The sequence below is a fragment of the Suricata suricatta genome, chromosome 9, assembly GCF_006229205.1.
Source record: "Suricata suricatta isolate VVHF042 chromosome 9, meerkat_22Aug2017_6uvM2_HiC, whole genome shotgun sequence".
NCBI classification, from domain to species: Eukaryota; Metazoa; Chordata; class Mammalia; order Carnivora; family Herpestidae; genus Suricata; species Suricata suricatta.
In genome coordinates, this window is record NC_043708.1 from 112,455,816 (window position 1) to 112,470,179 (window position 14,364).

Here is a 14,364-nt window from a genome sequence, read left to right on the forward strand (position 1 = left end):
TTTCTTGTCTCACATTCAGGTCCTTCAGCCATTTTGAGTTAATTTTTGTGTATGGCGCAAGAAAGTGGTCTAGCTTCATTCTTCTGCATGTTGTTGTCCAGTTCTCCCAGCACCACCTGCTAAAGAGGCAGTCTTTTTTCCAGCAGATACTCTTTCCTGCTTTGTCAAAAATTAATTGGCTGTACATTTGTGGGCCCAGTTCTGGGTTCTCTGTTCTATTCCATTGGTCTATGTGTCTGTTTTTGTGCCAATACCATACTGTCTTGATGATGACAGCTTTGCAGTAGAGGCTAAAGTCTGGGATTGTGATGCCCACCATTTTGGTTTTCTTCTTCAATATTACTTTGGCTATTTGGGGTCTTTTGTTGTTCCATACAAATTTGAGGATAGCTTGTTCTAGCTTTGAGACGACCGCTAGTGCAATTTGATGGGGATTGCATTGAATATGTAGATTGTTTTGGGTAGTAATGACATTTTCACAATGGTTCTTCCAATCCATGATCATGGAATGTTTTCCCATTTCTTGGTGTCTTCTTCAATTTCTTTCATAAGTTTTCTATAGTTTCATCATATAGCTATTTTACATCCTTGGTTAGGTTTATTCCTAGGTATTTTATGGTTTTTCGTGCAATTGTAAACGGGATCAGTTTCTCAATTTCTCTTTCTGCTGCTTCATGATTGGTGTATAGGAATGCAACCGATCTCTGTACATTGATTTGATACCCTGCAACTTTATTGACTTCATGGATCAGTTCTAGAAGGCTTCTGGTGGAGTCAATTGGGTTTTCCACGTAGAGTATCATGTGATCTGTGAAAATGATAGTTTGACTTCTTCTTTGCTGATTCTGACGCCTTTTATTTCCTTTTGTTGTCTGACTGCTGATGCTAGGATTTCCAGCACTATGTTCAACAACCATGGTGAGAGTGAACACCCCTGTCATGTTCCTGATATCTGGGGGAAAGCTCTCAGTTTTTCCTCATTGAGGATGATATTTGCTGTGGGCTTTTCATAAGTTGCTTTTATAATATTTAAGTAAGTTCCTTCTATTCCGACTTTCTCAAGGTTTTTATTAAGAAAGGATGCTGTATTTTGTCATATGATTTTTCTGCATCTATTGACAGGATCCTATGGTTTTTACCTTTTCTTTTGTTAGTGTGATGTATCACATTGATGGACTAGCTAATATTGAATCAACCCTGTAACCCAGGAATGAATCGCATTTGATCATGGTGGATAACTTTTTTTATATGCTGTTGAATTCGATTTGCTAATATCCTGTTGAGTATTTTTGCATCTGTATTCATTAAAGATATTGGTCTGTAGTTCTCTCTCTCTCTTTTTTTTTTTTTTTTTCTGCATCTCTGTCTGGTTTGGGTATCAGATGATATGCTAGCTTCGTAGAATAAGTTTGGAAGTTTTCCTTCTATTTCTATTTCTTGGAATAGTTTGAGAAGATTGGGGATTAGCTCTGCTTTAAAGGTCTGGTAGAATTCCCCTGGGAAGCCAACTAGCCCTGGGCTCTTATTCATTGGGAGATTTTTTATAACGGATTTGATTTCTTCACTGGTTATCAGTCTATTCATGCTTTCTATCTCTTCCCGTTTGAATTTTGGTAGTGCATGTGCATTTAGGAATTTGTCCATTTCTTCTGTGTTTTCCAGTTTGTTGGCATATAATTTTTCATGGTATTCTCTAATAATTGCTTGTATTTCTAAGGGATTGGTTGTAATAGATCCATTTTCATTCATGATTTTGTCTATTTGGGTGCTCTCTCTTTTCTTTCTAAGGAGTCTGGCTAGAGGCTTATCACTTTTGTTATTTTTTCAAAGAACCAACACTTGGTTTCATTGATCTGTTCAACTGTTTTGTTTTGTTTTTGATTCTATATTAAGTATGCCCTGATCTTTATTATTTCTCTTCTTCTGCTGGGTTTGGGGTGCTTTTGCTGCTCCCCTTCTAGTTTACATAGGTGTTCTGTTAGATTTTGAGTTTGTGCTTTCTCTAGTTTGTTGAAATAGGCCTGGATTGCAATATACTTTCCTCTTAAGCTGCGTTTGCTGCGTCCCAAAGTGTTTGGATTGTTGGATTTTCGTTTTTATTTGTTTCCATATATTTTTAAATCTTCCCTAATTGCCTGATTGGCCCAGTCATTCTTTAGTAGGGTGGTTTTTAACCCCCACATTTTTGGAGGTTTTCCACACTTTTTCTGTAGTTGATTTCAAGTTTCATAGCATTGTGATCTGAAAGTGTGCATCGTATGATCTCTATTCGTTTATACTTATGGAGGGCTGCTTTATGCCCCAGTATGTGATCTATCTTGGAGAATGTGCCATGTGCACTTGAGAAGAAGGTGAATTTCCTATCTTCAGGATGTTGAGTTCTAAATATGTCTATTAATTCCATCTGTTCCAATGTCGTTCAGGTCCATTGTTTCTTTAGTGATTTTTTTGTCTGGTTGATCTATCCATTGCTGTCAGTGGAGTATTAAAGTCCCCTGCAATTAGCACATTCTTGTCAATAGGATTGTTTCTGTCTGTGATTTTTTCATGTATTTGGGTGCTCCCAAATTTGGCGCATAATTGTTAGTTCTTCCTGATGGAGAGATCCTGTAATTATTATATAATATCCTTCTTTATCTCTTGTTACTGCCTTTACTTTAAAGTCCAGTTTGTCTGATATAAGTGTGGCTACTCCAGCTGTCTTTTGGCTTCCAGTCGATGATTGATATTTCTCTATCCCTTTAATTTCAATCCGAAGGTGTCTTCAGGTCTAAAATGAGTCTCTTGTAGACAGCAATTAGATGGATTGTGGGTTTTTTTTTTTTTTTATCCATTCTGCTACCCTTTGTCGTCTGACTGGAGCATTCAGTCCATTTACATTCAGTGTTATTAATGAGAAATGTGGGTTTAGATTCATTGTGTTCTCCCTAGAATTCATGTTTGTAGTGGTGTCTCTGGCACCTTGTATTCTTTGCAACATTTCCCTCATAGAGTCCCTCTTAGGATTTCTTGTAGGGCTGGTTTGGTGGTCATGATATCTCTCAATTTTTGCTTATTTGGGGATACCTTTATCTCTCCTTGTATTTTGAATAACAGGCTTGCTGGATAAAGGATTCTTGACTGCATGTTTTGTCTGTTCATCACATTGAAGATTTCCTGCCATTCCTTCCTGGCCTGTCAAGTTTCAGTAGATGGGTCTGTAACCACTCATAGGTTTTCCTTTTTATTTTAGCGCTCTTTTATCCATAGCTGCTTTCAGAATTCTCTCTTTATCTTTATGTTTTTCCAGTTTCACTATGATATGTCGTGCCAAAGGTCAATTCAAATTACGTCTTAAGGGGGTTCATTGTGCCTCTTGAATTTGAATGTCTATTTCTTTCCCCAGATTCGAAAAATTCTCAGTTATAATTTGATCTAGTACCCCTTCAGCACCTCTCTCTTTCTTCCTCTTCCAGAATTCCTATGATAGGGATATTGTTCCGTTTGATTGTATCATTCAGGTCTTGAATTCTCCTTTCTTTCTCCTGTGTCAATCTCTCTTTTTCTCGGCTTCCTCTTTTGCTGTAACTGTGCCTTCTAATTCACCTATTCTTCCCTTTGCCTTTTCAATCCGTGAAGTGGCTGCCTCCATTTTATTATTCACCTCATTTATAGGCTTTTTTTTACCTCATCATACCTATTTTGAAAGTCCCTAGTCATTGTTACAATAGGTTCTCTGATGCTTTTTTCAAGCCCAGTGATTAATTTTATGACAATTGTTCTAAATTCTTGTTCAGTTATGTTGCTTAGATCTATTTTGAGCAGTTCTGTGGCTGTGACTTCTTCCTGGAGTTTCTTTAGGGGAGAGTTCTCTCGTTTTTACTTTTTGGCTAGTTTTCTGTCTCTTGTGCTGAAGTTTTAAAAGCTCGTTGTGCACTGTGCACCTGTTAGTTTTGCTCTGTTAAAGGAGGTTTATTGACTGTCCAGGGCCTGTGTTTTCAGGAAATGTTCTTTAATGGTGTTTCTCAGTTTTTCTTGTTATGTGTTTGATTATTTTATTTCCTACTCAGCGACACTTGGGACTCTCCATCATGCGTACTTTGACTTGTTTCTTGGGGTAGCCCTGATAAGGAAAACAGACAAATAAACACACAGAGAACAAAAGCACGCGAACGCAGACAAATCAAACAAACAAATTAAAAGGGGGAAAGGAAGAAAAAGGAAGGGAGAGGAAAGAGAAGGAAAGAAGAAAAAAAGGGGGGAAGAGACAGCAAAGGACTACAATGGATAGTCTAACAGTGTATAACCAGTTGAGGGAAGAGATAAGGATGAGATAAGGGAGAATATATCTGGATGGCAAGAGAAAAAGAGGCATAAACAAAAAAGGATAATAAAGAGTAAAAATTAAAAAAAAATAAGAAAAGAGTAAATAAGGTAATAATAATAAAAAATAAGTACAAAAAAAGGCAGCAGCTCCCCCTCGAGGATAGATTTGGTTTGGTGTACGTAGGTTTTGGGGGCTTTTCTTTCAGGCCCTGCCTTGGTGGTTGGGTAGAGTAGAATGGCAGTGCTCCACGCTCCGCTTGAATTAAGCTCTGCAAACCACTCTTATGAGTCCAATCTCCTTGTGCCTCGGCTGAGCCAAGCTGTATTTTTCAGGCCCTCCTCACTTCAAAATCCTAGTCCATGCACTTTTGTGCTACCATAGATGAGATCTACTTGCTTTGGCATCTGGCTTATTAGCCAGGATCTTGTAGGGGGAGGGAGCAGTTCCTCTTGGCGCCGCATGGATTTGTGCTGCTGCTGCTGGAGGTGAAGTGCGCGCCCCTGCAGCTCTGCTGCAGCTGCTGCCACCAACTCCCAGCTGGGATCGCTTAGGGAGAGGGAGCAGTCTCTCTTGGCAGCCTGGGATTTTCATTGTCGCTGCCTGAGGCAGGGTGTGCTGCTGGAAATGAGGTGCGCGCTCCTGCAGCCAGTGCGCGCCCTTGCTGCCAGGATTTGGGATTCGCACTGCCAGAATTTGGGATTTGCGCTGCTGCTGACGGAGGCAAGAACCACTGTGGAATCAAGGTGCAAGCTCCCAAAGCCCCAGCCGACGTGCATGCTGCTGCCGCCACCAATTCCCTGCCAGGATCGTGTAGGGGTGGGGGCTGTTTTTTCCATGTGCCACCTGGGATTTGGGATTCGCGCTGCCCAGCGATTATATATGGAGTGAGAGTTTTTCTCTCCATGCTGGGTTAAACGTTCTTTATCTCTTCTCTAGAGACAGTACTATGAGCATGTCCAGTTTCTCTTTCTCTTTCCTTTGTCTCTCAGGGGCTCCGCATGCTTTCCCTGTGTTGGGTTTGGGCTCCCATCTCCCCTGCCCCTCTCAGGCTGGCCTGTTTTCCAATCTCCCCAGTTCGCACTCCCTCACTCAGGCATCTTTGAGGTTGTCTTCTATCTGGAGTCTGTATTTTCTTTTTCCACTCTTGCAGATAAGAGTAATGGGGCTGTTTGATAGATGGGGCGGGCAAAGTTTACAGAGCTCCCTTTTTCTTTGCCATCTTGGCTCCTTCCTCCCTGACTCTGTTCTTTACTAGTTTCAGTTTCCTGCTATGTCTCCAGTTTCTTCACCAGTGTAATTGCAGAGTCACAATTGGCCAGTACAATTTTAAAGCTTCATTCATGCTTATTGCAAAATAACAGAACTATGAGCACAGAGAAACTGAATTTCTAAATAATGATAACAAAAGAAGAATGTTAACTTCATAATCTTTGAGAATTATTTTATATTGTCAAAACATTGCCAATAATCGGAAGATTTTTATTTTCTTTTTAAGAAATAGCAGCTTGTTCTTATTTATGGCTGTAGTATATATTCATATATTTCTGAGGATAATAATTCAGTTTTTAAAAGTTTTCTTCTGTTGTTTTATTTCTGTTTCTTCTGGTACTTGTTCTAAGATGGTTATTCTACTGGATATTCTAAAAAGCCTGCTTGTATCTTGTTCTCTATAATCAAAGGATGAATAATATAAGGAGTGTGTAGGTGAGTGTAGAGTTCTGTGCCTTCATTTCTAGTAGAACAGTTGAGGGAAGCCCACTTACATGCAGATAAATTTTTAGTAAGTATTATGGCTCATTTCATTTGTACTTCTTTCAGAGGTCCTGGTCCAAAATTATTTTGCAGAAAGGAAAATCCTTCTGTTACACATTATAGATAGAATCTTATTCTTGTTTTGTCTTGCTCTCAAGAATAGATTGATTATAATAAAACAGTGGTAACATCTTTCTAAGTACTGATAAGAAACAGGTGAGAATGATCTATATGACAGCAAAAATACAAGGAACTGAAAACTTCTCTTTCCAGTAAAACTGTGTATTTCATAAATCAGACAAATTAGTCAAAATACTGAGTTTTTAAATGGCAAAAAATATATTCTTGATTTGATTGTTAAAATAAAATTTGAATTCAAAGAAGGATTTTTTGACCTGTTTTGAGGAGTATCATTACTTGATCTTGTTTTTAAATTATTAGAATTTCTGACTTATTTAAGAAGTTGATTTATTCCTGTTCTGAGAAAGCCATTCCATTAAACCAGTCTCTGGTTACTTGGAAGTTGTTTTTTATTTTATATTGACCATGCATAGATTATACTGTTCTGTGGTCTCTGGAAGGAGATTATATATTAGAATGCCTGAATGATTTGTGTAGTTAAATTTTGTATTATCCATTTATTCTGCTTTATATTTGACTATCTATTTATTCTTCCTTGAAGGAAAATCTAAATGTCAAACTGGCGGAAAATCAAAGAGGACAATTCAAGGCACTCATAAAAGTACTAAACAGGTACAGCATATACAGCTTTATACTTATTGGCTTTTAATTTCATTGAGACAATAAATATTGTGTGTTTTGTCTTCCTGTAAAAATCATTGTAGCATTCTTTAGTTAACAAATGTGTTTACTACTATATACTCAGCTTAGACTACTGTACAAATACAAATTTATTTGCTTCTTGTCACAGTCCTTCAATGTAGGCATTATTATTTTCATTTAAAAAATGAGAAAACTGGGGCGCCCGGGTGGCTCAGTCGGTGAAGCGTCTTGACTTTGGTTCAGGTCATGATCTCATGGTTCATGGGTTTGATCCCCGCATAGGGCTCTGTGCTAACAGCTAGCTCAGAGCCTGGAGCCTGTCTTTAGATTCTGTGTCTCCCTCTCTCTCTGACCCTCCCCTGTTCATGCTCTCTCTCTCTCTAAAATAAATAAAAACTGTTAAAAAAATTAAAAAAAAAACTAAGGTAGGAAGAAGTTACATAACTTGCTAGTGAGTGACAAAGCCAGAATTTGAACCCATGCCATTAATTTCTAGTTTATGCTCTTAACCCCTCTCCTACACATCCCATGTTTGTGAATTCTCTATGATTTTCTTTCTTGTTATAGCAGTATCTTTAGGTTGTAGAATAGTAAGAGTATTGTCTTTAAAAATTTTCACATTGGTTTATTAAAATTTTAGAGAATGCAAGCCTACTTTATTTAAAAAATTTTTAGCATGTGAATAGTTAGCTTTTTAATTCATAGTTATTTTTTCTGAGCTGTCACATATATAATTTGGTTTGGTGTTAGTAAATATACCAATATGATTCTGTAAGCCAAAAGCTTCACATAAGGAAAACATGAACTTCTAATCAAAATGTCATTTTGAGTTCCTAAGAAAATCCCTGGCTCCTCACATACAGTGGCATCAATGATAAGAAAATTATTTTTAATTAAAAAGAGAAAGGATTTTTAAAACTAAGATAACCATCTTGGTGGATCAGAAATAAAACAAACACATTGACAGGTAAGTGGAGTTGGGGACGCAGATCTAATTTACAACTTTTGGGGGTATAGGAGGCTGAAATACCCTGATTATGATGGGGAAACAGATTGAGGCTCATGATATAAACTTTTAGGCTTGTGCAGGGTTCTACATTAGGATCAAAAAAAGCTACAATCTTCCTGGGATTGTGCCCTGTGAATTGATGCCTGAAGCAGTACCAGGCAGTAGCCTATGGTTATGAGTGGATCTACTGTATTCTTGAAGGGTGAGAGTTTTAAGTCCCCAGTAAGAGACCTCAGAAAATGATATGTGGGCTAGATGATGGTCATCGTAACTCTAGTACACATGGAGTTAGGGTGAGCAAAGTGAAGAACTAAAATATGAGAAATTCAGACTCAAAATGAACTTGTGAAGTAAAATATCAAAGCACATGAGGAAGACAATGTTATAAAATATAGATAATATATTCTATGAGAGATAATGAAAAGGCATTTTCCTAAATAAAATAAATGAGCTTAAATTTCTTAAAGGAAATTTCTGTAAGCAAAAAGGAAAATTCTTAAATAATTCAGATGGATATTAATTTTGAACATTTATAGATGAAAGTGAGCCAGCTAGACATCTTATAAATGAAAATGTCAAATGAAATTAAAAAAACCCATAATTAATGGAGTAAATGTTGTATTAGACAAAGGGAATTTGTGAATTGGAAGACACTATTGTGGAGAATTTAAAACATATCTTAGAGACCTAATGAGGTGGCAAATAAGGAAGATTGATTCCAGGACTTTTGAAAGTAGAGGATAAAGAGTAGGCATTGAATATTTGAAAGGATAATGTTTGAAAAATTTCTCATTTTGAGTTCTCAAGGGCTTCAGAGTGTAACTGTGGAGCTGAGCAGGTTAAGTAAAACTAGATTTATATCCTTAGCTATATTTTAGAGAGTCTGAAGAATGTTAAGGTTAAGGAAAAATTGTTTAAAAATACCGGGAAGTAAACAAAAGCACAGAGGAATGACAGATTAATAGACTTATTATGAACAAAAGGAGAATGAAGTAATATATTAGAAATTGTAAGACAAAATTACTTTTAACCTAGAATTCTATGTTCTGCCAAGTGTAAGAGTAAAATATAGCCAATCTTAGATATTCTAGACAAAAACTAAGTGCAACCCTTAATGAAGGAACTATTAAAGATGAACTTCAAGAAGAAAAGGTTATGTGGTGAAAGGAGGTTGATAAAAAGGTATCTGTAAAATATGTTTGTAAATCTCATTAACAGTTGATGGTTTGAAAACACACACAATTAAATTTAGAAAAGTGGAACTATAGTTTTAGACAATATTAACATGAAAGCTGGATTGTAGGGAGTTGGAAGGGAGTTAAGAGTGATAAAATCCTTATCTTATTTAGGAAGAAGTTTTTGTTAGGAAAATATGAAGTAAATGTGTATGATAAAAATTTAAGGCTATCTACTAAAGACAGCCATGATTTCCAAATAGAGGAAAAGAGGAAGTAAATAAACCAAAGCTTTTCAACCCAGTGAAAGGCAAGAGAAAGAAAAGAAAAATTATGGTAAATAAGAAACACAAAAGATGGTGGTGGATAATAAGCATAAATACATTAGCAAACATAATATATGTAAACTGCTTAAATTCATTACTTACAAGTACTGTTAACTGATTGTACCACTGGACTACGTAGGTTAAGTTCACCACTTAAAAACTGGTTGATTGAATTAAACCTCATTTCAAATTGAGCTCTATGTTGCTTATAAAAGGCACATTTATAACTTCAAGGAAAGACAAACAACAAAGGGATAGAAGAAAATCCAGGTAGATACTTGGTGTTCTAGAAATACTCTAAAGTTAGTACTGCAATAGTCATATCAAATCAGATGGGATTCAACTTGAAATGCATTCACAAAATAAAGATGTTAATTACATAATGGTTAAAAGAATAATCATCTATGAAGTATAACAGTAGTAAATTTTTATGTACCTTACAGAATGGGCTTGAAATATGTGAAGCCCAAACTAACAGAATTACAATAGTAAAAGTACATTTATAATCATACTAGGAAATATTAGTATTTACTTAATTAAATTAATATTTAATATTTAGATCAAGCAGGAAAAAATAGTAAGGTTATAGAATTAGTATAATTATGCTTGATCTCATGTAAATGTATATATGTATGTGTGTTTGTATGTGTGTGTATTGGCACTTAGGTAATAGCGTATACAAAACATATATGCAAAAATTGACCACATACTAGGTCATATAGTCTCAATAAATAGAAGTCAGAGATGTAAGAACATGTTCTCTGACTGTAAGTGCAATTAAGTTAGAAATAAAATGAAGGGGGAGGGGGAGGGAAGGAAGGGGGTGATGGTTATGATGGGGAGGGTCACTTGTGGGGGGAAGCACTGGGTATTATATGGAAACCAATTTGACAATAAACTATTAAAAAAATAAAATGGAAGGATATTTTAATATTATATACAATAAATAAATTAATGATGAACTAAAGCTCAAATGTGAAAACAAAAATTTTAAACTATCTGGAAGAATATTTTTATTACTTTGAAATAGAGACTTTCATAGATAAGACAAAAAACACAACTCATGCATAAGTTAGTTAAAATTAAATTTATATGCTAAAAAACTCAGCTAAACAAAATTAAAGGTAAGACTGGGAGAAGATACTATATATCAAAATTTATAAAGAGCTAAAATTAATCAGAAAAAAACCCCAAAAACTTGTGGGAAACCTTAATTGCTTGTAAACCTGTGAAAAGATGCTTCATTTTAGTAGTAATCAGGGAAATGCCTCTTGGCTACTTGTGTAACCCTACCACTTTGCCCTCTCGAACTAGGTTCATCATCAGTATATCTTCTATATCCCTCTCTTCTCTGAACATTACCTTTACCTTCTTGTTTTAGCTAAATCCTAACTCATTTGTGAGGATCCTCCTTCTTCTGCAGTCTTTAAGTAACAGCTGCAGCACTCCAACCTTTGATCATAGAGTTTGGTTAGGTTTTCTGCCTGTTCCTTACTGCCATTTCAGACAGTTCTCCCTTCTATCTCCTAAAACTTCCTGGATCTGAAGTGTGTGCCATCAGACTATGCTGCCTGCATTTCCTACTTGTAATTGCTGACAGACTTCTATGTCACTTTTTATTCCTTAAATATACAATTTCCAGGCTCACTGCATGTTCTCCACCATCACTAGCCATCCTCTCAATTCCTTTCATTTCTTTCTTCCAACAGTCTTGTCTTCTACTCATTCCCTTGCCTTGTCCTTACTGAAAGAATCAACAAAGAAACTACTAGAACTAATAGCCCATTATAGCAGGTTTCAGGGTACAAGATTAATACACAGAAGTCAATGGTTTTCCTGTATAAGAGTGATAAACAAGTGGTATAAGTGTATACGAGTGATAAAAACACAGGGGCTGCTGGGTGGCTCAGTTGCTTAAGCGTCCAGCTCTCAGTTTTGGCTTAGCTCATGATCTCACGGTTTCGTGAGGTCGAATCCTGCGTCAGGCTCTTTGCTGGCAATGCGGAGCCTACTTGGGATTCTCTCTCTATGTCCCTCCCCACTCATGATGTCTCTGTCTCTCTCAAAAGAAATAAGCTTAAAAAGGCAAAATTAAAAACAATACTATCTATATTACCACTCCCTTGAATTAAATACCCAAGTATAAATCTAAGAATATATGTATAAGATCTATATGAAGAAAAAACTATAAAACTCTGATGAAAGAAATCAAAGAACTAAATAAATAGAAAGGCATTCCATGTTCATGAATAGAAAGACTGAATATTGTCAAGATGTCATTTCTTCCCAGTTTGATGTGTAGATTCAGTACAATCCTGGCAGGTTATTTTGTCGATATTGACAAACTGGTTTTAAACTGTATGTGGAGAGGCAAAAGACCTGATATAGTGAATGAAATATTGAAGAAGAGCAAAGTTGGGGGATTGACACTACCCAACTTTCAGACTTCCTATAAAGTTACAGTAATCAAGGCAATGTGGTATTGGCAAAACAATAGATAAATAGATCATGGAAGAGAAAAGAGAGCCCAACAATAGACCCACATAAATAGACAACTATTCTTTGACAAAGGAGCAAAGGCAATATAATGGAGCAAAGATCGTTTTTTCAACAAATCATGCTGTACTAACTGGATGGACATCCATGTACAAAAAATGAATTTAGACAGATGCCTTATACCCTTCATAAAATTAAACTCAGAAATGGATCATAGGGGAGGAGCCAAGATGGTGGAGAGGAAGGGAGCTCTGTAAACTTCGTCTGCCTCATCAATCAAACTGAGAAGGACATTACTCTCATCTGCAAGAGCGGAAGGAGAAAATACGGACTCCAGAAAGAAGAGAACCTCAAAAATACCTGAGCGAGTGAGTGCAAACTGGGGAGATGGGGAAATGGGCCAGCCCGAGACTGGCAGGGTAGGTGGGAGCCCCAGCCCAACATGGGGCAAGCGCGGAGCCCAAGAGACAAAGGGAAGAGACAGAGAGACTGAAGACGCTCATAGTACTGTCTCTGGGGAAGAGATAAAGAACGTTTAACCGTGCTTGGAGAGAGAAACTCACTCCATATATAACTGCTGGGTAGCCCAAATCCCAGACCCAGGTGGTGCAAGGGAAAGAACAGCTTCCAGCCCTGCGCCATCTTGGTGGGGGATCAGTGGCCATGGCGGCAGTGCTGCTAGGGGCGCTCACTTCGACCTCAGTTTTGGGAGTGGGAGCACGCACCTCATTTCCATGGCGCATCTCGCCCCTAGCATTGGCCATGCGAATCACGAATCCCGGGTGCCAACATTGAAAAAATAGCTCCCACCCCTACGCGATCCTGGCAGGGAGTTGGCGGTGGTGGAGGCCTGGGCATGTGCTCAGGCTGCAGGAGCTCCCAGCTCATTTCCAGCAGCACCCAGCACCTCAGGCAACAGCTACACGAATCCGCAGTTGTGTCTATGAGGGCGTGCCCTTCACCTCCTGCTGCGCAAGTGGCACACCTCGCCTCAGGCAGGGGCAGCCGGAATCCCTGCCTGAGCCAAGACAAACTAATCTCTCCCCCTAAGAAGCCAGCCACCAAAGCAAATACATCTCATCTGCGGTAGCATAAAAGTGCATGGACTAGAACTTTGAACCGAGGCGGGCCTGGAAAATATAAATTGGCTCAATTGCGGCACAAGGAGATCAGACTCATTAAAGTGGCCAACAGTGCGTAGTTCCAGTGGAGCTTGGTGTGCCGCCATTCTACTCTCTGCAGACACCAAGGCGGAGCCTCTGAGAGCAGCCTCTGAGACCTACCACACCAAACCACGCCTATCCACAAGGGGGAGCTGCTGCTTTTTTTGTTTCTTTTTTTTCTTCATTTTTTTCTTTTTTCTTCTTTTTTTGTACTTTTTTTTTATTATTATTACCTTTTCTACTTAAAATTTTTAATTTTTTACTCCTTATTTTCCTTTTTCCTTTCTCCCTTTTTTTTTTTTTTACCTTCTTCCAAACCAGATATATTCTCCTGTATCTTATCCTTACCTCTTCCCTCAACTGGTCATAACAATTTTAGACTTCCACTGTCCTTTGTTGTCTCTGACCCCCTTTATTTTTTTTTTCTCTTCTTCTCTTATTTTCGTTTCTTTCCTCTCCATTTACTTTTCTTTTCTTTCCCCCTTTTAGTGTGTTTGATTTGTCTGTGCATTTGTGTGCTTCTGTTCCCTCTGTGTTTGTCTGTCTGTTTTCCTTCTTAGGGCTACCTCAAGAAACAAGCCAAAGTGTGCATGATGGCAAGTCCCAAATATTGCTGAGTAGGGAAATAAAATATTCAAAGGCACAACAAGAGAAACTGAGAGACACCATTAAAAGAATATTTCCTGAAACGACAGGCCCTGGACAGTCAGTAAGCCGCCTTTAACAGAGAAATATTAACAGGTGCACAGTGCACAATGAGCTTTCTAAAGGTGACAAGAGACAGAAAACTAGCAAAAATGACAAAACGAGGGAACTCTCCCCTGAAGAACCTCCAGGAGGAAGTCACAGCCACAGAACTGCTCAAGGCAGATCTAGAGAACATACCAGATCAAGAATTTAAAAAACTTGTCATAAAATTAATAGCTGGGGTTGTAAAAAGCATCAAAGAACCAACTAAGACAATTACTAGGCACTTTGAAAATAGGTGTAATGAGCTAAAAAAGGCTATAGATGAGGTGAATAACAAACTGGAGGCAGCCACCTCAAGGATTGACGAGGCAGAGAGAAGAATAGGTGAATTAGGAGATATAGTTATAGCAAAAGAGGAAGCTGAAAAAAAGAGAGAGAAATTAATCCAGGAACAGGAAAGGAGAATTCGAGACCTGAGTGATACAATCAAGCGGAACAACATCCGTATCATAGGAATTCCTGAAGAGAAAAACAGAGAGAAAGGGCCTGAAGGGATACTAGACCAAATTATAACTGAGAATTTCCCAACTCTGGGACAAGAAATAGACATTCAAATTCAAGAAGCACAAAGAACCCCCTTAAGACATAATTTGAATTGGCCTTC

The 14,364-nt window shown here is 37.7% G+C and overlaps 1 protein-coding gene across 3 annotated transcripts in view; it reads left to right on the forward strand.

Annotated features, from left to right (window-relative positions):
• SCAPER (S-phase cyclin A associated protein in the ER) overlaps positions 1 to 14,364 on the forward strand; it is a 515,685-nt gene that overhangs the window by 40,712 nt on the left and 460,609 nt on the right. For all 3 annotated transcript variants that reach the window (XM_029951067.1, XM_029951068.1, XM_029951069.1), the window contains one exon: positions 6,741 to 6,811. In XM_029951067.1, coding sequence (XP_029806927.1) covers positions 6,741 to 6,811 — 71 coding nt within the window. The remainder of the gene's footprint in view (positions 1 to 6,740; positions 6,812 to 14,364) is intronic.